We start from the raw sequence: 25,095 nt of genomic DNA, 5'->3' as shown, positions 1-25,095 counted from the left end.
CCTCATGAAAAAATTCACTTTTTTTGAAAGACGTAAGCTAAAATTAAAATCTTAGGCTTCAACATCTGACATAGTTTATGCAGCCTGCCACTATCTCTGTTTTGGAACAGGACAGAGTCAACTAAGCTTTCTGTTCATGCCTGTTAACATTTTGCAGCCTTGCTTATTTTAAATATTACTTGTGATATTCTGAATATTTTAAATCAGTCACTTGATACACAGAAGTGCAAATAACTGCCTCTCAAAATAATGCTCTACTACATTAAATGTGTTACAATGAAAAATTATGAAGAAGGGCTCAGTTAATTTTGCACTTGGACAATCACACCAACTGGTCTGTATCTCTGATTCACACTCTTGTAGTTGCACTGATAAACCTAAACAGCAAAAGGCTGCACTAAAATAAATTCTCTTCAAAAATTATTATTAGAACATTCTGAGTAGAAAAGGAACTAACGCTTTTTCAAAGAGATCACAGATAATGACAATTCTTTCAAACATTTTTGACTGTTCTCTGTCAAACAGCAATTTTTCAACTAACCATATCTAAATAATGTAATAACTGACCTATCTATCATTGACAGCCGTATGCAAAAAAATGTTTCCACATATAGATTGCATTTTTTTTGTGGGAAAGAATTAGGGCACAAGCGTCTTATATGGCTTCTGTCTCAGCCATATTGTAAATGGCCTCATGTGCATATCTCAGTATAATGTAAAAATTAAATCAGTGTGTAGTTTATACTGCAATTAGCAGAATCATAAATGTTTAACAGAAGTACTCACGAGAACAGCCCTTTTTCTTCTAACAAGTATATATTAAATTCAACCATTTGAAAGAATGCCATGACTGTTGATAAATTACAAAAATTATGCACATGTAAATGTATACAGTTCCAAAAACAATGAATACCTGGTAAGTTCTTCTTTAATCTTCATGGGCTCATGCGGGTAGAATTTCACTCTAAAGCACATAGTATATGGTGGATTCGCTGAAAACATGAAAAAAAAATAAAGCAAGCCATTAATTACCAGAGTAGGGTTACGTGAAAAGTCAAGCAAAATGACACCTTTTATTAGCTAACTAAAAAGATTACAATATGAAAGCTTTCAAGGCAACTCCCTAGTAATACAGAGTAGGGTTACTAAACAAAAAAGGAAGGAAGGACGGAAGCCTTTATTGTCAGCTACAACTGTAAATGGTACAAGTACATCAAACAACGACAAACAAATAATATAAAAATCACACATCCTACGGCAAATAAATATAATTCATAAGTTAATAAAGGACAGAAAATTATTATTCAGTAAAGTAATCGTCATAGGTACTGAAGGAAAAAAAATTGTAACCGTTCTATGAGCTCTTAAAATATAAAATTCAGATGGCCCAAGTATAAAAACTATCTGCAAATCTTTTTGTTTTACTTTTAATGCTCTTGTACTGCCTGCTAGAGAGCATTAGTGTGAACAATAAGTGACCAAGATGGGAAGAGTCTTTAAGGATTTCGCTGGCTAGGCAGACGCACTGGGCACTGGAGGGGAAGGCAGAGAGCAGCCAATAATTTTCTCTGCCACAGATATTACCCTCTGCTGAGCTTTCCTCTCTGCTGCTGTACAGTCAGCATGCCACGTTGAAATACAGTATGCTAAATCACTCTCGATGGTTGAGCGGTAGAAGGTCAACAGTAGCAGAACAGAGAAGTCTCAGGAAATGTAGCCTCTGATGGGACTTTTTGACCACCGCCAGAGTGTTTGCTGTCCAGGACAGGTCCTCAGAAATGTAAGTTCTTAGGAACTTAAAGGAGGTGACCCTCTCCACCAGGTTCCCACTGATATATAGAGGGACTAGCTCTGCTCTGTGCCCCCTGATTTCAATGACCATCTCTTTAGTTTTGCAGGTGTTGAGTGAGAGATTGTTCCTGGAACACCACACTGACAGCTTCTGCACCTTGTTCCTGTATGCTGACTCATCATCACCAGTTATGAGACCTACCACGGTAGAGTCATCAGCAAACTTGATGATAGTGCTTCTGGAGTAATCAGATATACAATCATAAGTGTATAGGGCATAGAGAAGCCCTGAGAGTAGCTGGATGAGCTGTGGGGGCCAGTTCTAACAGTTTGTGGGTGACCAGTGAGGAAATCCTTTATACAAGCGCAGAAAGAGGGGGAAAAGTTCAGGTTATACAGTTAATCGATTAGTAAGCTAGGGATGACTGTATTAAATGCTGAGCTATAATCAACAAATAGCATCCTTACATAGGTCCTTGAGTGTTCCAGATGGCTCATCACTGTATGGAGGGCTGTACTGATGGCATCTTCCGTGCATCTATTTGATCTAGATTGGTGACAGTCAAAGGTAGAAGTGAAGCTGCCTTTAATGTGCTGAGCTATATAAGTCTTTCAAAACAATTCATGTCTGTTGACGTTAATGCAATCAGTCTGTAGTCATTAAGGTTATTGGTGACTGACTTTTTAGGGACAGGGATGATAGTACCCGACTTAAGACAGGGGGGAATGGTGGCCTGCATCAGTGACAGATTAAATAACTTAGTAAGGACTCCTGCGAACTGGTCAGCACAAGCTTTAAATGCCATACCAAGTATGCCATCTGGTCCAGCAGCTTCCCTCGGGTTCATCTTCATGAGCACCCGTCTCACTTGAATGTTGCAGCTGGGAGTCAGCGGGGGGAGAATGTCACTGTGAGACCACTTTGCCTCAAAGAAGGCAAAGAAAAGATTTTGTTCCTCTGCCAATGAGGCATCAGCACAGATCAGCATGTATGTACTGCTTTTGTAGTTAATGATTTGTTGTATTCCCTGCCATACCTGCCATGGGTTATTGTCTGACAGGTGGGCCTCTACCTTGCTCTTATAGGCCATCTCTCCTCAGATTTGCTCTTGCTGCACTGTACCGGACCCTGTACGCTGACCTGAAGGCAATGTCTTGGGTTCTCAACAGAGACTAAACCTCACTGGTCATCCATGGTTTTTGGTTAGACCTGTATGTGTTCATCCACTGTAAACACATCAGTGCAGAACTTAGTATAGCCTATTACAATTTCTGTGTGCTTCTGTAATTCTAATTGTTCAGAAATAGACCATTCTGTGTTTTCAAAATAGTCCTGCAGCTGTGAAAGGGCTCCCTTAGGCCAGGTGTTGATAGTGTTGTATGATTGGCTTGATTTTCCTCTGGAGGGGAGTGTATGCTTGGATGAGGAGCAGTGAGAGATGGTCAGAGAAGCCCTGACGTAGGAGAGGTAGGGCTCTGTATCCAGCATGTTCTTCCCCCTGGTGGGGCACTGTATATATGGCACAAATTTGGGAAGCACAGTCTTTAGGCATGCTTGATTAAAATCACCAGCCACAATGTGTACATTGTCGGGAGAAGCCTGGTGATACTTTTTGATCTGGTAGGCAGGCAAAATTAAGGAAAAATAGAAATTAAGAAAGAAATTATCATTATTAGTAACTCATTGATTTTTGTACTAGTTAACAAAAAAGCATCTTTTAAAAAACACCTGAAAAATCTACCATTGCTTTGTATCAATAAATACATGTAATCATAAACAGAGGAAAGGAAGCATACTATAATTTATAGAGGCACTCTAGCAGTATATCATTATATGAGAGCCATCTTTTTAACAAATGAATACGTAAAATAATGTTTATTATTTGGCATTTCTGCACTAAGGGCCAGTGGGGACAGTGCAAAAAAGCAAAAGTCTCTCCATTATTTAACTTATTTATAAAATGTTTAAAATAGCAATTTTTTTCATTTTTTCTATTACATGCTCAATGTAATTCCTTATGCGGTGGGCTGGCGCCCTGCCTGGGGATTTGTTCCTGCCTAGTGCCCTGTGTTGGCTGAGATTGGCTCCAGCAGACCCCCGTGACCCTGTGTTAGGATATAGCAGGTTGGGTAATGACTGACTGACTGACTGACTGTAATTCCCTATCTAGGAAAATGTTATTTTTCATTGTCTTCACTTTGGGTGCTACAAGCCTCTCCCTTCCATTTTCTGAGTCTCGTCTTCAATTCAAAAACTGACTCCTGTGAGTTTAGATTTCTCGCTTCTGCACGTACTGATAAGTACGGAAATAACTTAACAATATTTTAGCAAACAAAGCATTTGTTTGCATGTTTTGAGTAAGTAACTCTGGATAACAGACATGTGGATTATGTGACATGAGTAATGTGAGATTTTGTTTTCTTTTTATCATGGTCGTTTTTCACTTTGTTTCTCATTACATGGCACTGGTCACTATTGAATTCTGTTAAGTTATAAATTTCTTTCTCTCCATTCTGCATGAAAACATGAAATAAAAAATTCTTCCTGGCCGCAACTAAAAAGGACATAGGGTAAGTAACATATCAAAAGATATAATTTTTGGGTGAAGTATTCCTTTAAGGTTCAACTTTAACAAGTTTGGTGAAGACCCTCTCGTCCTGTACATCCCTAAGCCTGCTTAAACCTTCGATGAAACCTCTTTGTTGACACTCTTCGCACCTCTGAGACCAAGAATCTAGACCAAATTAGTATTAAAATGTCTTATGTTATTTACTAAATCACAAATCAAAACACAAAAATTAAAATTAAATTCAAATAATAAACATAAGATTAATATCTTCATTAACTAATAATTTCTCCAATATAATTAAAATAGAAGTAACAAAGAAAAATAATGGTGTTACAATAATTCAGCAGTAATATTGTAGATTCTGCCATTTTCTTCTATCATCAAGATGAGTGCCATCACTTAATCAAACTGATTGTCTATTTACATTGTATCTTGTAACAACTCTGTCCTGACACTCTCAGTTGTAAACCTTTACTCAAATCCAACAATGTTTTTGTAGCTAACTTAATTCTAAATATAATATTCTGTTATGGGATGATACGGTACTTTCCTTTTTCTGTTATATTAATAATATACAGTGCATCCGGAAAGTATTCACAGCGTATCACTTTTTCCACATTTTGTTATGTTACAGCCTTATTCCAAAATGGATTAAATTCATTTTTTTCCTCAGAATTCTACACACAACACCCCATAATGACAACGTGAAAAAAGTTTACTTGAGATTTTTGCAAACTTATTCAAAATAAAAAAAAACTGAGAAAGCACATGTACATAAGTATTCACAGCCTTTGCTCAATACTTTGTTGATGCACCTTTGGCAGCAATTACAGCCTCAAGTCTTTTTGAATATGATGCCACAAGCTTGGCACACCTACCCTTGGCCAGTTTCGCCCATTCCTCTTTGAAGCACCTCTCAAGCTCCATCAGGTTGGATGGGAAGCGTCGGTGCACAGCCATTTTAAGATCTCTCCAGAGATGTTCAATTGGATTCAAGTCTGGGCCACTCAAGGACATTCACAGAGTTGTCCTGAAGTCACTCCTTTGATATCTTGGCTGTGTGCTTAGGGTCGTTGTCCTGCTGAAAGATGAACCATTGCCCCAGTCTGAGGTCAAGAGCGCTCTGGAGCAGGTTTTCATCCAGGATGTCTCTGTACATTGCTGCAGTCATCTTTCCCTTCATCCTGACTAGTCTCCCAGTCCCTGCCGCTGAAAAACATCGCCACAGCATGATGCTGCCACCACCATGCTTCACTGTAGGGAAGGTATTGGCCTGGTGATGAGCGGTGTCTGGTTTCCTCCAAACGTGACGCCTGGCATTCATACCATAGAGTTCAATCTTTGTCTCATCAGACCAGAGAATTTTCTTTCTCATGGTCTGAGAGTCCTTCAGGTGCCTTTTGGCAAACTCCAGGTGGGCTGCTATGTGCCTTTTACTAAGGAGTGGCTTCCGTCTGGCCACTCTACCATACAGGCCTGATTGGTGGATTGCTGCAGAGATGGTTGTCCTTCTGGATGGTTCTCCTCTCTTCACAGAGGACCTCTGGAGCTCTGACTGAGAGACCATCGGGTTCTTGGTCACCTCCCTGACTAAGGCCCTTCTCCCACGATCGCTCAGTTTAGATGGCCGGCCAGCTCTAGGAAGAGTCCTGGTGGTTTCGAACTTCTTCCACTTACGGATGATGGAGGCCACTGTGCTCATTGGGGACCTTCAAAGCAGCAGAAATTTTCCTGTAACCTTCCCCAGATTTGTGCCTCGAGACAATCCTGTCTCGGAGGTCTACAGACAATTCCTTTGACTTCATGCTTGGTTTGTACTCTGACATGAACTGTCAACTGTGGGACCTTACATAGACAGGTGTGTGCCTTTCCAAATCATGTCCAATCAACTGAATTTACCACGGGTGGACTCCAGTTAAGCTGCAGAAACACCTCAAGGATGATCAGGGGAAACAGGATGCACCTGAGCTCAATTTTGAGCTTCATGGCAAAGGCTGTGAATACTTATGTACATGTGCTTTCTCAATTTTTTTATTTTTAATAAATTTGCAAAAACCTCAAGTAAACTTTTTTCACGTTGTCATTATGGGGTGTTGTGTGTAGAATTCTGAGGAAAAAAATGAATTTAATCCATTTTGGAATAAGGCTATAACAACAAAATGTGGAAAAAGTGATGCGCTGTGAATACTTTCCGGATGCACTGTATAACAAACATAATTAAAATACATTTCCTTATATGAGTAACACTTTTTTCTTATTACATTTCCTTATTTCAGTAGCAACTAACAAAATGTTTCATGTTCTTGTTCATTACTGTCTTAAAACGTATGTATTTGTTATTTATTAACTAATTATTTCAGAGCAAGACATTTTTTTAAATAAAATACCTTGGTTCACTTTTAACCGCAGGTCAGAGAAGAGGAGTCTATCCTAGTGATGTAACTGAGCTTCTGCCTCTGCATTCAGTTCAGACTTTCTTGCTTAAGGTATCTTGAGAATGTCTAGTTCATTCTGACTTGAATCATATTGTAGGCCCAACATTTGCTGGATGGTTTGGGTGACTCATTTTTCCCAACACAGTGTCAATGTTTTATGTTATAAAAAATATTTATACAAGAAAAAAGTACAATCTGTTGTTTGCAAAAAGCACTCAAGCCATGTGTTCTGGAATCACTAAGATAAAACAGGTGTAAAACAATTGCCTAACAAGGACACAATTACATTATTGTTGGCCTCCACCAATGAATCTTCAAAATAATTGCCACATTTTCTGGATAAAATACCCAAAGTTAAGGGATCGTTATTCTGATTGTTAATCTGAAAGACAGCTGTGAAGACTAGAGACAAACAATAATAATAATAATAATACATTTTATTTAATAGGTGCCTTTCTTAACACTCAAGGTCACCTTACAATGAAATTAAACAACATTAATAAACTAAAAACAAAGAGAAGGATAAAAAGTAATAAGGTAATAATAATTCTTTGCATTTATATAGCGCTTTTCTCACTACTCAAAGCGCTCAGCAATTGCAGGTTAAGGGCCTTGCTGAAGGGCCCAACAGAGAAGAGTCCCCTTTGGCATTTACGGGATTTGAACCGGCAACCTTCCAAATGCCAGTGCAGATCCCTAGCCTCAGAGCCACCACTCCATCAGAGGTAGTAGCAAACATACAAAGATAATAGGCAGTAACAGTGTTAATTCATAGTTGGTATGCCAGTTTGAAAAGATAAGTTTTGAGGGCAGTTTTAAAATGTGTTACTGAATCGAGTTGACGGATATGAGAGGGAAGAGAATTCCAGAGTTGAGGAGCACTATGAGAGGACGCTCGAGCTCCCATAGAACAGAGTTTGATGTGAGGTACAGAAAGTAGAGCTGTAGATGAAGATCTGAGGGAGCGAGAGGGAGTGCAAATCTGTAGGAGATCAGTAAGATAGGGAGGAGCAAGGTGGTGGAGAGCTTTAAATGTTAAGAGCAGTATTTTGTATTGTATTCGGTAGTTAACAGGGAGCCAGTGAAGTTAAGAGAGAATCGGTGAAATATGTTCAGTGGATTTAGAACAGGTTATTATCCTAGCAGCAGAATTTTGAATAAGTTGTAAGCGATGGATTGGTTTTTGTGGGATGCCAGATAGAATAGCATTACAGTAATCTATATGTGAGGTGAATAGGGCATTAACCAATACTTCAGTACTGTGTTGCATAAGAACGGGACGAAGTCTAGAAATGTTTCAGAGATGGAAGAAGGCAGTCCAAGAAATATTACTTACATGGGAAGAAAAAGAGAGGGTACTGTCTAGAATATCGCTTAGGCTCTTAACCTGGGAAGATATGTTTGTGTTAATATTGTTAATTAAAATAGAAGAATGGTTAACCTTAGCAAGTGTGGATTTAGAACCAATAAGGAGCACCTCAGTTTTATTGCTATTTAATTCAAGAAAACTGTGAGTCATCCATGACTTTATGTCTTGGAGACATGCCATAAGAGTATCTGGAGGGAAAACAGACAAATAAATAAAAGCAATATAAAAAAACAATATAAATGTATACATTTGGAAAAGGGTTCAAAAAATATCCAAGTGAGTGTTTGGCTGTCGAGATTACACAGAGGCACTGTAGATTTAATTATCAGGAGACGAACACCACATCAGACCACCTAGATGCTGCTCAGAAGAGACTCAACACCACAAAACTCTGACTGTAAACAACTTATTTAACAGCAAGGGTTGGTTTATGACCCCTGTCTAAATTATTTTTTTTTATTTGGAAAAAAAAGACTTATCTTGTATCAAATAATAAATATAATTTCTACAAATTTAAGCTATTTTACAGCTGTGGTTTATATTTTGTCACAATTGGACAGAGTCTGTTAATTGATCATTTTCCACAGATGAGTTGGGGATCTTCTAGTTGAAAAAAATATAACTGTATGCTAGCAGTATAGATTATTCATTCTACAGTGATGTCCCATTAGGTATGACCACAAACAGTACTGCTAAGGATTAAGGATTCCAAAAACGCGTAACCCAGTGTGGCAGGTGTCTGGCGACATTTCACAAAAGTAGGGCTTTGACCTGGACATATTTTGGATAGTCTAAATCAGTGCTTCCCAAACTCAGTCCTGGGGACCCACTGTGGCTGCAGGTGTTTGTTCCAACCAGCTCCTGTTTTTAATTGGACACCTGGGCTTAATAGGTGAACTGTTATTTCCCAAGTTCTGTGTTTTGGGAAAAATATAGAAATTAGAAAACTAAGTTTGGTAAAAAAAAAAAAAAAAATTAAAATGTACCAAGCAGTTATATGGGAATAATGTATTTTTTTCTTTTTAACAATATTTTCATCTTGAGTTTCATTCTACTTTTCCAGGTATTCTAATTGTTTAATTAATCCATTATTTACTAATTAGTAGGTCTGACATTAAAGTAGTTGCAGCCTTTCACGATTCAGCATTGTTTGCCTGGGTGTCTGCTCTGCTCGTTTTTAATTGTCATTATTAAGATACAATGAAGGGGAAAACTGCACAGAGAAAGGGCAAAATATAATGAAATCAACAAAAGAGAGTTAAGCATGTAAATCTATAGCAAAAGCAGAAATATTTCTAAATGTCTTATACATGTAAAAATTATGCTGCTGTGCTTTTCTGAATGTAGAATAATAGAAAAAAAACCAGCTAATTAAATGAGATCCGTGTTATCAGGTGTTGTCACTGATTAGGAATCTGGTTGGAACAAAAACCTGCAGCTACAGTGGGCCCTTGGGCCCCCAGGACCAAGTTTGGGAAGCACTGGTCTAAATCAGTGATGCGCACGCACAATGTACAATTTTGAGTTGAATCAGACTGTTTCACAAAATTAATGATGAGTGAGTTTTATCTTGGGCTAACTTCAATTCATAATGTAAAAAACTAATGAAAGGCTCTGTTCCCAACACTGTCTCAGACTATCAGTGGTGCACTGTTTTGAATGCACTTGTTTTGAGACACTATCTATATCTTTATAAAGTTAGAAAGTAAATTAATTATATGTTGTAATATAATTATGGGAGAGTATGAAGATTGGTCAGGTTTCTTTTCTGCAAAGTCTCTGACTTGCAGTTTAAATTTAAGACAGAATTGTGCAAAAGATGTGAATCTACCATCAATATATCAGCCTTCAAGTATCTCCTGCATTGGTGCCATATTGTAAGTAAGGTTTGAACCACCAGTAAGTGATGTATACAGGAAACCACACAGGAAGAAATTAGTACAAGATTTCGTTTCCACAGCTAACCAAGTGGGTAAATGTTCATTATTATTTAATTCCTTCCTTTGATTCTTTGTACACATACAGCATTTGTAGTCCAGTAGTATAAATGAGAAGTAAATAGTACCATGCTCATCCCTGCTTAAGAGAGCTAAAACTTGACTTTACTTCATTTCAAATGAATGAAGTTGTCTTCAATTGTTGATATACTGTATATAAATGCACTCAAAAAGCTTAAAATTATAATTTTAACAAAACTAATGTTCCTAGTCCATCCATCCATTTTCCAACCCGCTGAATCCGAACACAGGGTCACAGGGGTCAGCTGGAGCCAATCCCAGCCAACACAGGGCACAAGGCAGGAACCAATCCCGGGCAGGGTGCCAACCCACCACAGATGTTCCAAGTTAATATGAAATTAAAACATGACCACTTAATAACATCTTGTTTAACACATTCTATTACAATGCTTTAAAATCGTTGTGCAATTATGATTCCTAAGTACAGTATATGAATTGCTGTGAGACAATTAAAAAAAATGGTCACATTTAATCTGAAGTGCAAGATTATTCACATGAGATAATTTGCTCTTATGCAAATGAATTTTGAAGCATGAAATTCTGTAGGACATCTTTAATATGTTTAGTATATATGGATGTGACGACTGAATCTATAATACATTTGGCATCTTATTTATCATTTGCATAAAGAAAAATTTTTGCTCAAATCCTCTTAAATAAATCCCTAAATCTTGTTTTTAATACAAACATTAACATGAGGTTTGATGGCATACAAATTACACTGGCATTAAGAGACTCCCTTGTCTGTTTCAATATTTCAAAGACAAAAAGTCAGTTTATGTAATTTACATGTACTGAGTGTGGTAGTGTTTGTGTGAGCGTGTCCTGCAAAGGAACTGTAGTCTGTTCATTGTTGTTTCCTGTTTTATGCCTCATGATGGTAGGATAGACAACAGCTCTCTGTGATCACAAGCTGGACAAAAAGGTTAAAAAATGGATGGATGGACTTAAAAGTCTGTTAGGTAAAGGTAAGGGCAGTCGGAAGACAGGTGGGAATTAGAAAACAATAATTTATTTCTTGTATAGCCCAAAATCACACAAGTAATGCCTCAATGGGCTTTAACAGGCCCTATTTTTAAAAGTAAATTATGACAGTAAATTATAAAACACATGCAAGCAAAGTTATTGAAAACACAAGAAAAATAGCAAAATCCAAAAAATAGCCAGTAAAAGTAAATGCTAGAAACAAACTCAAAATGGTCTATCACAAAAGAAAAAAGTCTGAATTCAATTAAGCCACACTAATTTGTGGTGTCCATCAAAAATGCAAGTACATAATAAAAATAATGAAAGTACATAATAAAAATATTGAAATGGAAATATTAAAATGTGTGCTTCAATTTAAATGTTTAAAGTCTAAATATATTCTACTGTAATATAACTTTTTCACTCTCCATAGAGGGCTACATCTCTAGTAAAGGAACAAAAATCTAAAATAACATCATATTCCTAATAACTAACCTTGAAAATTATTAAAACAATACCCCATATGCGTATGTTTGAAATTTGTCATTTTCAACTTTCTGGCAGTGGCTCTTAGAGGGCTAGGACCACCGGCATAGAATCAAATATCAGCAATTTCATCATAATCATTATCAACAAACTTGAAATCACATAAAAAAGCACTCCACATTCCTATATTACCGATTCCCATTTTTTCAAAGGTTTATGAAAAGGAGTAACTTTGATGTCTTGTATACTACTGGGGTAAATTCCCGGGCCTGCTGTTATGACATGCACAACTTCAAGTCCTTCTGATCATTTTTGCTGACAACACCTGGTGGTTTATTCTATAACATAAGGGTGTCATTTTTTGCACAAAATATTGTTCAGAAATGTTCTTAAAATGAAGGTTTTTTAAGTCTAAAGGGCCAAAATTAAAACACCTTGACCTCTTGCATCAAGATATGTCGATCTACATATCATATGTGAGTCAGGAGGCACTGGACAAAAAAAAACTGAAGTGGTTTCATAGTGATAATAAGTAATTCTTATGTACAAAAACAATGTGCTCTTTTTTAACGCATCCCTCTATCACTTCAATCCTCCATGATTTGCGTTAATAGACAGAGTCATAAGCCATCACCATGTGGCAGGAGTAGCCACTAGCACTGAATACCCCACATGCTAGAATGCAGCTCTGAGATATTGAGATGCTATGCATAAATAGCAGTGTACCAAATACCAAAAATTAAATAAAGAGTCAGGGATGGCAGAGAGACATCACCATAACTCAACCACCTTCCCCAATCAATTCCAAAAGAAAAAAGATAATAACTCTGATGGGGAATATAAGCATTTTAGCATAAATAATACATATATTATAAAATATGATAATGCATAAGTTAAAGTGATAAATCTAAAAGATTCATATGAGAGGATGATCCTGACAAACAAATATTTAAAATATTTTTGAACAGGCAACTGTAATAGTTGACAAATGCAAAGCATACAACATAATTTCAATACGGTCCCATACTGAAGATTAATTCTAAACCTTGTTGCTCTTTCTTGCTGCCTTGGGCTTTGAAAGTAGGGGATTCACAGCACCAGTCAACCCCCACATTGTAGTCCCTGGTTTCCCAGAGTGGTGAGTGCAAGGGACAAGAGTTGAGGTGGAGGACATAAGTGTGGGTTTACAAAACAAAACATCTGAGCATGGGAATAAACAAATCTATGTTTTAAGAAAGTGTCACCCCAAAGTATGGCCATAATAAGACAACCTCCCACGTTAAAGGAACATTTCCTCACCTCCACTAGGGTAGTAGTTTTTTGTTTCTTTTTTGAGGATATCTTTAATTTTTATGTTTGTTTCACTTTACGAAAAAAGAAAAAAGTCCAACTATGAGGTTCAAAACAGATGTAAATTCCTGGCTTTATGTACACTTAAAGTTAACTTATATATACAATATATACAAAGCATGACAGCTAACTAGGCCAAAATATCAACTGAATGATGTAGCATTCGCAAGAACTCAGATGCCATATGTGCACCCAAAAAAGAGTCTTTCATTTACTTAAGTCAATAATGATTCTACAAGGGATGTTCAAAAAGTTTCCACACTTTTGTTTAACTCTGTTTATTAAGAATTTCAAAAACAAATTACATCACTTTTCAACATAATCACTTTCGTTTGCAATGCAATTTTCCCAGCATCGTACCAACTTTTTAATGCCCAATTACTACTCCTCCTGCCGTCACCATTTCCAACGAAAATATAAAAGTGTGGAAACCTTTTTGAACGTCCCTCATATTATTTGCTATTGTAGTCTGGTTCTTATATCTTGGTTTATCCATCTCTGCCTATGTAGTTCCTAGAAGGACATCAATAGCTCACATAAGTAATATAAATTATTACTATAAATCTATTTAAACAATATAACCAAACTCTACTTAGTAACATTTTTTTAAGACTTAATTATTTCATTTAATTTATGATTTCAGCTTGACACAGTACCTATAAGCACAGTCTATGTAAATAATACAAAGAAAAATAAATTCCATTTAACACTTACATTTCATTTGCTTTAGAACTGGTTTGTTGGACTCCAGCCAGTGCTGAAAAAGAGAAAACACAAAATATGTTATGTATAAACTTAAAAAATAATATTACCAAACATTAACATTGACTGGAATCTATGGCAAAAGACTGCAGAATCAGTTAAACAAAATGTCCAGTGTCTGATGTAGATTTCTTCTTTTTAACAATCTTCAACCTTATGTTCACTAGATGCCAGAAGCAAAAACAGTGCACACTCAACAAACTCAATGAAATTCTTAACCTACAGTACAACAGTAACTCTGTCCTCAAGAAAATATGAGTTGTTTAGTATGATGCACACCCAGTCATTATCTGAGTGGAGTTTGCAGATTCACCCCACATCTGTCTGGGTTTTCCTTCCACATCCCCAAAGATGTGTTGGTAATGTCTGACAACTCTAAACTGGCCCTTGTATGAGTGTCAGTGTGGGTGTAGGTGTACCCGTGTAGCCATGTAATCAACAGGCACCAAGTCCTGGGCTGTTTCTGCCTTGCAGCCAGTGCCAACAGGATAGACTCGCCAGCCTTGTTAACCTAAACTAGATTAAGCAGGTATGAAAATGCTATGTTATGCTATCTTTCATAGAAATCTCTTTGTCTGGGCTCAGCCTGGTTGCAAACAAAATTCTCTTCAACTACTTTGAGGTCTATGCGTTGGGTTTTTCTGGTTGGTTGGTTGGTCTTTCTGACATTAGCTTCTTTTAGGCACCTGTTATGCAATGCAGAGTGATAACCCTGAAGGGAATCAAATGCAGTTTGCTTGCCACAGCACATCCTTTTGGTGAAGATGCACAAGGTTACTCTAGAGTCACAAGACAAATCGTGTACAAAAATGTTTTCTTAATTTACAAAAAGCTATCATAATTAAAATGAAAAATCTATTGAAGTGTTTTTCATAAACAATACGCTCTGTGTTGAATAAGGTGATTTCCTTGGGAAACTGTAGTATTTGAATGAAATACAGTTGTGCTTGAAAGTTTGTGAACCCTTTAGAATTTTCTATATTTCTGCATAAATATGACCTAAAACATCATCAGATTTTCATTCAACTCCTAAAAGTAGATAAAGAGAAACCAGTTAAACAAATGAGACAAAAATATTATACTTGGTCATTTATTTATTGAGGAAAATGATTGAATATTACATATCTATGAGTGGCAAAAGTATGTGAACCTCTAGGATTAGCAGTTAGTTTGAAGGTGGAATTCAAGTCCGGGGTTTTCAATCAATGGGATGACAATCAGGTGTGAGTGGACACCTTGTGTTATTTAAAGAACAGGGATCTATTAAAGTCTGCTCTTCACAACACATGTTTGTAGAAGTGTATCATGGCACGAACAAAGGAGATTTCTGAGGACCTCAGAAAAAGAGTTGTTGATGCTCATCAGGCTGGAAAAGGTTACAAAACCATCTCTAAAGAGTTTGGACTCTACCAATCCACAGTCAGACAGATTGTGTACAAATGGAGGAAATTCAAGACCATTGTTACCCTCCCCAGGAGTGGTCGACCAACAAAGATCACTCCAAGAGCAAGGCGTGTGATAGTTGGCGAGGTCACAAAGGACCCCAGGGTAACGTCTAAGCAACTGAAGGCCTCTCTCACATTGGCCAATGTTCATGTTCATGAGTCCACCGTCAGGAGAACACTGAACAACAATGGTGTGCATGGCAGGGTTGCAAGGAGAAAGCCACTGCTCTCCAAAAAAAACATTGCTGCTTGTCTGCAGTTTGCTAAAGATCACGTGGACAAACCAGAAAGCTATTGGAAGAATGTTTTGTGGACGGATGAGACCAAATTAGAACTTTTTGGTTTAAATGAAAAGCGTTATGTTTTGGAGAAAGGAAAACACTGCATTCCAGCATAAGAACCTTATCCCATCTGTGAAACATGGTGGTGGTAGTATCATGGTTTGCGCCTGTTTTGCTGCATCTGGGCCAGGACGGCTTGCCTTCATTGATGGAACAATGAATTCTGAATTACTGTATATCAGAGAATTCTAAAGGAAAATGTCAGGACATCTGTCCATGAACTGAATCTCAAGAGAAGGTGGGTCATGCAGCAAGACAACGACCCTAAGCACACAAGTCGTTCTACCAAAGAACGGTTAAAGAAAAATAAAGTTAATGTTTTGGAATGGTCAAGTCAAAGTCCTGACCTTAATCCAATCAAAATGCTGTGGAAGGATCTGAAGGGAGCAGTTAATGTGAGGAAACCCACCAACATCCCAGAGTTGAAGCTGTTCTGTACGGTGGAATTGTGCTAAAATTCCTCCAAGCCGGTGTGCAGGACTGATCAACAGTTACCGGAAACGTTTAGTTGCAGTTATTGCTGCAAAGGGGGGTCACACCAGATACTGAAAGCAAAGGTTCTCATACTTTTGCCACTCACAAAAATGTAATATTCGATCATTTTCCTTAATAAATAAATGACCAAGTAAAATATTTTTGTCTCATTTGTTTAACTGGTTTCTCCTTATCTACTTTTAGGTCTTGAGTGAAAATCTGATGATGTTTTAGGTCATATTTATGCAGAAATATAGAAAATTCTAAAGGGTTCACAAACTTTCAAGCACAACTGTATCTTGTCTATTTTAGGATACATTAATTAAATTGTATCAGCTGCGGTGGGTTGGCACCCTGCCCGGGATTGTTTTCTGCCTTGTGCCCTGTGTAGGCTGGGATTGGCTCCAGCAGACCCCCGTGACCCTGTGTTCGGATTCAGCGGGCTAGAAAATGGATGGAAATTGCATCAGTTTACCCACCAACTAAACCTAGTTCTCGGTGCAAGGCAGGAAACAACCCTGGAAGGAGTGCCATTCTATCACAGGGCCCACTCATATACACACTAGAGAAAATCTGCAATCACCAATTAACCTAACCTGCATGTAATTTGGGATGGGGGCAGAAAAAGCTTGCAGACATAAATAAAACATTAAAATTCCACAAGAAAAGCATCTGGGTAAATGATTTGAATCCAAGAACCTAGATCTGTTAGGTGGAAGTGCTACTCATTGTGCCACTGTGCCATACTCTATTTATAGTACAGTAGCTAAAAATAAATATGAAATATTATCCACACCATTTCTTTTTAGGCTACATTTCTGATATGTGTGTTCTAGCTCTCAAGGCAATGATGTAATCCATTTGTTCTCTTCAAACAAGCTGATGCTACCTTGGCATTGGTCTGCACCAACACACTCGCTCAGTATACTGTACTTATGCTATGCTAGGGTAGTTTTTAGCATTCCTATTTATGATTCGTCATCTTCCTACTTCACTGCATTATGTCAGTGTATTTCTGATCAGAAATTTGGAAGAAACACAAGGTAGCAGCTGATTTGCTACTTGGTCTGCCCATAAACAATTACAAATACACTCTATTTTTTCCTGAAAATAAAAAGCAAACTATATGCATCCAAAGTGCACTACATCAATCAAAATGAAAAAATGCCTTTTCTGACTGATCATTTTTTTTTGTTTGTTGTATATTATTAACTGAGGTAAAAGGTCAGCATTGTGTCACAACTGGGTAACTCAAAGTTATGACATAATTCAGGTTTTCTGTGAATTGTCCACTTCAGAGGTTATTCACATGATATTTCTGACTGGGAAACTCATATTACCTGTCTATCCAACAGCATGAGAACACAGCATTAGACAAGCCACCATTAAAAAAGAAAACTTGGAGTGAATAATAAGTAGTGATTCATGGAGACTTTAGCTCTCTGCAAAGGGAGTGCATGTATCCAAGGGGTGGATGAATACAGAATACTCACGCAAATGGCACAGAAATAAATCTGTAAGCACTATGATAGAATAGCACTTCACATAAAAGGGCCTCTGAGATCACTGAAACAAAGCAAAAGGAGATTCTCACAGCAAATGTGTATGAAATTAACACTAAATTCACTTTAAGATATGATTATACAGTAAATGTGTCTATATGGTAGCCAAATAGTTACCTAATATAAAGCTGACTCATTTAATAAAGCTACAGAGACTTAATGGTTCAAATGTATGCATGTACCATAAATCTCACCATGGCTGTGCTAATATCACATTCCACATTGCAAAAAATATGGGACATGTTTGAATAAAACTATGAATCAGCATCACTAATGAAAAAAGCAAACCACATGGATGTACTTAAGTTATTGCATACAACAAAAGGCATGTGAATAATGTGTTTTTAAACCTCCACGTTTTCCTTCAACTCACTCACAAAATACTCAGGATGAAATATGCATAGGCCGTAGCATAGTTTGCAACCTGGACTGAACCACTGTTCCACTCAAAATTAATCTGCGCTATTCATTTAAAGACACCTCACATTTATTTTAAGCTCTATTTGTAAATAAGGCTAGTCTCCAAGTACTGTAGGACATGTAACCATGAGTTCTCACCTTATACCTAACTTGTATTCTATGGAGTTAAGTAGTGTTTGGTTCCACCTGCTGGTGATGTTTTGTATATGAATGCAAGATGGACAGGAAGAATAATGTAGCATACTAACAAAAAGTCTTTGTTTTATATAGGTACTAGAAAAACTGTACATTTGCAAAAGAAAATGAAAAACAAGAAAGTTAGTTCTGTGTTGAAAAATCAAAAAAAAATCAAAAGACATTTTAGCTTTCTTCACCTGAATTAAATTTCAATTTTTCCTTTATTTTATATAATACCTTTCATCATTCAAATATCACTTTGAATACATCTTCAGCAAAAAGACAGCATGGTGGAACAATGCCACATGGTTCTTTGAACATGGATTTAATTTTGCAGCTTAGTCATTTCGTGCATGGACACTGAACACTTCCCCATATGTCCCAATGGGTTTCTATGAGCATTCCAAGCTTTCTCTTGTTCAGCTGAGACAAGCTAATGATATGAAGGATAATGATAAAAATGGCATTAAACAAACTTAATATTGCATCTTATAAATGTGTTGCATGTCAGTTGGACATGCAAGTAAGACTTTAACTGTATTCTGTACATGTGACAATACTACTACTACTGATAATAATAAAGTATATCAGTGATGATGAAGAGTCCAGCTCAGCACTGAGACATTGTAAGGCAGTGCATGTGCTGTGCAGTCAAGAAACACTCATTGCCAAACAGCAGTCTAAATAATGATAAATATTATAGTCCAAACCTGTGATTTGCTAGGGAAGGATTATAATCTAAAGCTATAAAACACCCCATAAAACAAACACTTTAAGTTAAAGCACTGGAACGATTATTTTGCCAGTCAGGCTGCATACATACAGTTTTTTTTGTATTAAGAATATTATTGTGTAATCTTGCAACTACTGTAAACATAATCTTATATTAGATAACCCCATTCTTTGTGATGCTGTAGAGACAGATATGATACAGACAAATCTCTTTATTATATAAAAAGATTCTGGAATGAGACAAGACTTTTTAGCCTTGGATGAGACGTGACTTTTTCAGAGAGATACTTTCATGTATCCACGAGTCGAGACTTTGTGCCAAGAGATTTAACCACACCCGGGGCAGGAAATAAAAGACAAAGTAGAACGTCGTAAAGAATTCAAAAACGCTGGCGCGATACACATGCAGAGCAGGTTAGAAATAATGGAAGTAGGAAAATTCAAAGGTCTCAAAAAAATGATAGTAAAGATTGAATTAGCGGAAATTAGTACTCGGATGCCGGTCAGGCCTGGTAGGCCCAAACGTGTTGTGAGGGTCTGCTGGGAACGTCTGGCAGAGCCCCCTGTCAGAAGTAGCTTCAACTCCCACCTCCGGCAGAACTTCGACCACATCCCGAGGGAGGTGGGGGACATTGAGTCCAAATGGGCCATGTTCCGTGCCTCTATTGTTGAGGCAGCTGACCGGAGCTGTGTCCGCAAGGTGGTCGGTGCCTGTCGTGGCGGCAATCCCCGAACCCGCTGGTGGACACCGGCGGTGAGAGATGCCGTCAAGCGGAAGAAGGAGTCCTACAGGACTCTGGAGGCAGCTGATAGGTACCGGCAGGCCAAGTGGAATGCAGCTTTGGTGGTTGCTGAGGCAAAAACTCGGGCGTGGGAGGAGTTTGGGGAGGCCATGGAGAACGACTTTCGGACGGCTTCGAGGAGATTCTGGTCCACCGTCCGGCGTCTCAGGAGGGGGAAGCAGTGCAGTGTCAACACTGTATATGGTGGTGACGGTGCGCTGCTGACCTCGACTCGGGACGTTGTGGGTCGGTGGGGGGAGTACTTCGAAGACCTCCTCAATCCCACTAACATGCTTTCCAATGAGGAAGCAGAGCCTGGAGACTCAGAGGTGGGCTCCCCCATCTCTGGGACTGAGGTCACCGAGGTGGTCAAAAAACTCCTTGGTGGCAGGGCCCCGGGGGTGGATGAGATACGCCCGGAGTTCCTCAAGGCTCTGGATGTTGTAGGGCTGTCTTGGTTGACACGCTTCTGCAACATCGCATGGACATCAGGGACAGTGCCTCTTGATTGGCAGACCGGGGTGGTGGTCCCCCTCTTTAAGAAAGGGGACCGGAGGGTGTGTTCCAACTACAGAGGGATCACATTCCTCAGCCTCCCTGGAAAAGTCTATTCAGGGGTCCTGGAGAGGAGGGTCCGTCGGATAGTCGAGCCTCGGATTCAGGAGGAACAGTGTGGTTTTCATCCTGGTCGGGGAACAGTGGACCAGCTCTACACCCTTAGCAGGGTCCTGGAGGGTGCATGGGAGTTTGCCCAGCCGGTCTATATGTGTTTTGTGGACTTGGAAAAGGCATTCGACCGTGTCCCTTGGGGAATCCTGTAGTGGGTACTCCGAGAGTATGGGGTACCGGACCCCCTGATAAGGGCTGTTCGGTCCCTGTACGATCGGTGCCAGAGCTTGGTCCGCATTGCCGGCAGTAAGTCGAACCCGTTTCCAGTGACAGTTGGACTCCGCCAGGGCTGCCCTTTGTCACCGATTCTGTTCATAACTTTTATGGACAGAATTTCTAGGCGCACCAGGGTGTTGAGGGGGTCCGGTTTGGTGGACTCAGGATTGGGTCACTGCTTTTTGCAGATGATGTTGTCCTGTTTGCTTCATCAGGCCGTGATCTTCAGCTCTCTCTGGGTTGGTTCGCAGCCGAGTGTGAAGCGGCTGGGATGGGAATCAGCACCTCCAAATCCGAGACTATGGTCCTCAGCCGGAAAAGGGTGGAGTGCCCTCTCAGGGTTGGTGGCGAGATCCTGCACCAAGTGGAGGAGTTCAAGTATCTCGGGGTCTTGTTCACGAGTGAGGGAAGAATGAAGCGTGAGATTGACAGGCGGATCGGTGCGGCATCCGCAGTGATGCAAGCTCTGCATCGGTCTGTTGTGGTGAAAAAGGAGCTGAGCCGCAAGGCGAAGCTCTCAATTTACCAGTCGATCTACGTCCCTACCCTCACCTATGGTCATGAGCTATGGGTAGTGACCGAAAGAACGAGATCGCGAATACAAGCGGCTGAAATGAGTTTCCTCCGCAGGGTGTCTGGGCTTTCCCTTAAAGATAGGGTGAGAAGCTCAGTCATCCGGGAGGGGCTCAGAGTAGAGCCGCTGCTCCTCCACATCGAGAGGAGTCAGATGAGATGGCTCGAGCATCTGATCAGGATGCCTCCTGGACACCTCCCTGGTGAGGTGTTCCGGGCACGTCTAACCGGGAGGAGGCCCCGGGGAAGACCCAGGACACGCTGGAGGGACTATGTCTCTCGGCTGGCCTGGGAAAGCCTTGGGATTCTCCCGGAAGAGCTAGAAGAAGTGGCCGGGGAGAGGGAAGTCTGGGCATCTCTGCTCAAGCTGCTGCCCCCGTGACCCGATCTTGGATAAGCGGAAGAAGATGGATGAATGGATAGTACTCAGTGAAATAACGGAACAGGGAAAATAGATCGAATATATTGTTTGGGTTTAAACTTTAAGTCGGAGACTTGTAGATCGTCTAATTCGTATTGCCAGGAGGGGACAATTCCGTCTCTCAGTTAGAAGAATTGAAAATGTTCTTCTTCATAGGGGTGCACCTCGGGAGCGGGACCCTCAACAGGAGCAGAGGATGTCTGGGGGAGAAGAGAGACAAGGCAGTGAGACAAAAGGACAGCTGCTGTACAGGCTTTAAAATGTTCAAAGCATTGCGCGAGATGCAGATCACATGGCACAGCAGCAGCAGCAAGCCAGCAGCTAATCGAGCTAAAAGGAGGGTAAAAAACTGTATTTGCTTCCCATTGTATCACCATTTGAGGGGGTTTTGGAGGAGCGACCGTGTCTCCTTGGGGTGCGTTCAGCCCCTCTCTTCACAACACGAGCGGCAGAGACGCGAAGTCAGACCCTGGTAGGGGGTGGTTGGCAGGGGGGTGATGTTGGCGAGCAAAGTGAGCAGGGGTCAAAGCCCCCTAGTAATAAGTAATAATATAGACAACTGCAAAATAATAAATGCAAAGCATGTCTGTTCTATAACACTACATACTGTATATGCACTAAATCTGACATGCATGTAAGAGCATAACAGCAAAACCTCATTTGAAAATATAAAGTAGCTATTTGACTGTGGTCATTCATCCATTCATGCATTTTGGAAACCCATGGTATTTACTGCAAGGTCATGGGGGGCCAGAGTCAATCCTTACAGTGTAAGATGTTAGACAGCAGTCAGTTCAGGATAAATGCATTGTATCTACAGTAATTGTAGATAGCTTAAATAAAAAATAATTTAAAAAAAATTAGAATAACCTTAAACCATAAATTGTTCTTCATACTGGAATGCACTCTGTATATAGACAATGCTATCTCTGCTTCTACTAATATTACTACTGCTGCTGTAGCTCTTACTCTTAATGGCCCTCTACTGGAGGACACACATTTTCCTTTTATTTTTATACACTTGATTCATTCTTCTCAGGATCTAAAAGAAATGAATTATACATTTTAAGAATTCTTACTATCATCCATTGACCAACTAAAGTTTAATGGTCAACTGGAGTCTACACCAACAGCACTGGCTACAAGGCAGGAAGCAAAGATGGACAGGCCTGTATTTGACTGCAAAGCATACACACACCCACTCATACCCCGCCAATTTAGTTTATGTGAACATGGGGGGAACATGAAAATATCACACACACACAGTGACCAAGTTGGGAACTGAATCCAGATCTTTGAAGCTGTGAGGCAGCAGTGCAGACCACTGTACTGAATTGCTAAGAACACACCAATTATAAATGCATAATTTCCAACCATTTACAACTCTTCCACCCTTTAAAAATATAATATGAAGAGATTCAGGTTACTTTTTATCTACAGTACTTTGGTTAAATACTGTATATTACATTACATGATCGATTTTATCACAGCTACCCAGCATGAAATAAAAACAGCAGCACTACATATCAAGGTAGTCTTCCTGGAGATAGGATGAGTAGTAAGCAACTTTTCCAGGAAAATACATGCATTAATATTAAAACCAAAGACTTCTAAATAATTTATAATTTGTTACTAGGATCAGCAGGCAGAACATTGTCTCTCAGGCTATCCAATTGAGAATCCACTACTAAACTATTGTAGTTCTCTGTTAAAATATTTCTGTTGCTATAGCAACGCTGACTAAAATGCAAGAAAAAATGTGATTGAAGGAGCAAAAGAAAAAAAAAATACAGCAGTAGCTTTCTTCTAAAGCTGGCTTTGGTATCCTTCTCCCTAACTGTTAATGTAACAAAAGCCATGAGAGTGATGGTAGTAAATTTTAAAATATCACAACAGACTAGGGTTAACCTAAGAAATTAACATCTGCATAAAAGACGTGTAACATGTTGTCAGAGGTTGTCCCTGGAGACTATGGCACATGTGTGAAAACAGTGGGGAAAAAACAAAAAGGTTATTGTTTGACTCAACTGTTTATTTAAAAGGGACCAAAAAACAAACACAAAAAATAATAATAATAAACCATTCCTTTTATTCCTGTTTTTGTCAAACACACAGTGATTCACCAGGACCAGAGGCTGAAAATAAAGGTTATATGATGCTGTTCTCCCTCCAGCCTAAAAACTTTTTTACAAATCAAAGCATCATAAGCATACTGTCAAGTGTCCAGGTCACCCCCTCTCTGCTGCCAACACTGCTGTATCACAAACAGGACACCAGTAGCATGTTACTACTATGCCCAAACATGAAGTCGGATTAGAGATGACTGCTTGCCCCTACTGCTAGAAGAGTAAGGTGATAATATTACAGTTCATAATTTAGCCATTACTGTGATCCGTAAACATTTTTTCAATTTTCAAAAATACGTAGACTGTTTATAAGAAAAAGTAAAAATAGAAACCAATAGTCAGTCCTACACAATAATTATAGAAAAACACAACTGAATGCATCTGAACAAACAACATGAAGCTGAATGGTGGAAGCTTTTACAAAACAGACTGAGGCTGTGACATGTAGCAGTAGTATCATGACATATACAAAGTAAAGGGGAAACTCTAATGGAAGTGTCTAAATTATAGTAATATTTTTAAGCATGTGTAGTTACAAGAATCGGTGATTTGCTGAGGCAAAGAACTTAAAAAAATAATGAAATAGAAGGTTCACCATGAGATAAATGGGCATCAAATATCTCTTAATGCAAATTTTCTGTTCTTTCTATACATGTATTACTTAGATGTAAAAATCAGTCTGGAGGTATAATATTTTCTGGCTTGGTTTCTTTAATATTTTTATCACCTGCTTTATGCAAAATAATAAAATTAAATTGACTAAAGAAAAGCATCCACTCAGCCTGTCTAATATTTAATCTTTTTACACTTGGTAAAATACTCTGGTATATTACCTTTTTGATATCCACTTTAAAACTTGACACATTTACATCAAGTTCATAGATAAGGTTTTTGTCTGGGCATTTTAACACTTCGAAGTCTCAAAACCTTCCTGTGCATCTTTTGTCCAAGCAAATTTTCCATTCTTCTTTTTGGTCAGATTACTGATGATAATTAAACTGAAACATTCCAAAACCATCTATAATAATTAGGGAACCCCACAAATTGTTGCATTTGATATTTTGAACTAGGTGGGTTGTATTCCAAAATAGCTGACACTTTATCCTTGTCCTTACTCAAGACAGTTTGTCAGTTTGAAAAGTTCCACAATATTGGTCAATGACCTACATGCAGCTCTCATTTTTTTATATTGTTGCACTGATGACATCATGTGAAGCAGCTGACTGGACCCCACCCCTTAGCAATCAGTTTGATGCTGTAGCAATGATGTCCTAAAAATGCAGTACCCACAAGAAAACAAAACTGGCACTTTCAAATATAAATGGTAACATTAAATAATAAATCCCCAAACATATGTTGTCAGATTTAATATTTTACCTTACACCCTTATATAACGAAACTGTCAAAATG

General features: G+C 38.8%; 1 protein-coding gene across 2 annotated transcripts in view; it reads right to left on the bottom strand.

Annotated features, from left to right (window-relative positions):
* The window catches only part of frmd3 (FERM domain containing 3), a 276,915-nt gene that overhangs the window by 83,726 nt on the left and 168,094 nt on the right, over positions 1 to 25,095 (bottom strand). For both annotated transcript variants that reach the window (XM_051928615.1, XM_028802430.2), the window contains exons 3-4: positions 13,700 to 13,742; positions 914 to 992 (exon numbers count right to left, since the gene is read on the bottom strand). In XM_051928615.1, coding sequence (XP_051784575.1) covers positions 914 to 992; positions 13,700 to 13,742 — 122 coding nt within the window. The remainder of the gene's footprint in view (positions 1 to 913; positions 993 to 13,699; positions 13,743 to 25,095) is intronic.

This window comes from Erpetoichthys calabaricus, chromosome 5 (assembly GCF_900747795.2).
Source record: "Erpetoichthys calabaricus chromosome 5, fErpCal1.3, whole genome shotgun sequence".
NCBI classification, from domain to species: Eukaryota; Metazoa; Chordata; class Cladistia; order Polypteriformes; family Polypteridae; genus Erpetoichthys; species Erpetoichthys calabaricus.
Note: the sequence above shows the minus strand (reverse complement) of the source record. Positions and strands in the feature narration are given on the sequence as shown.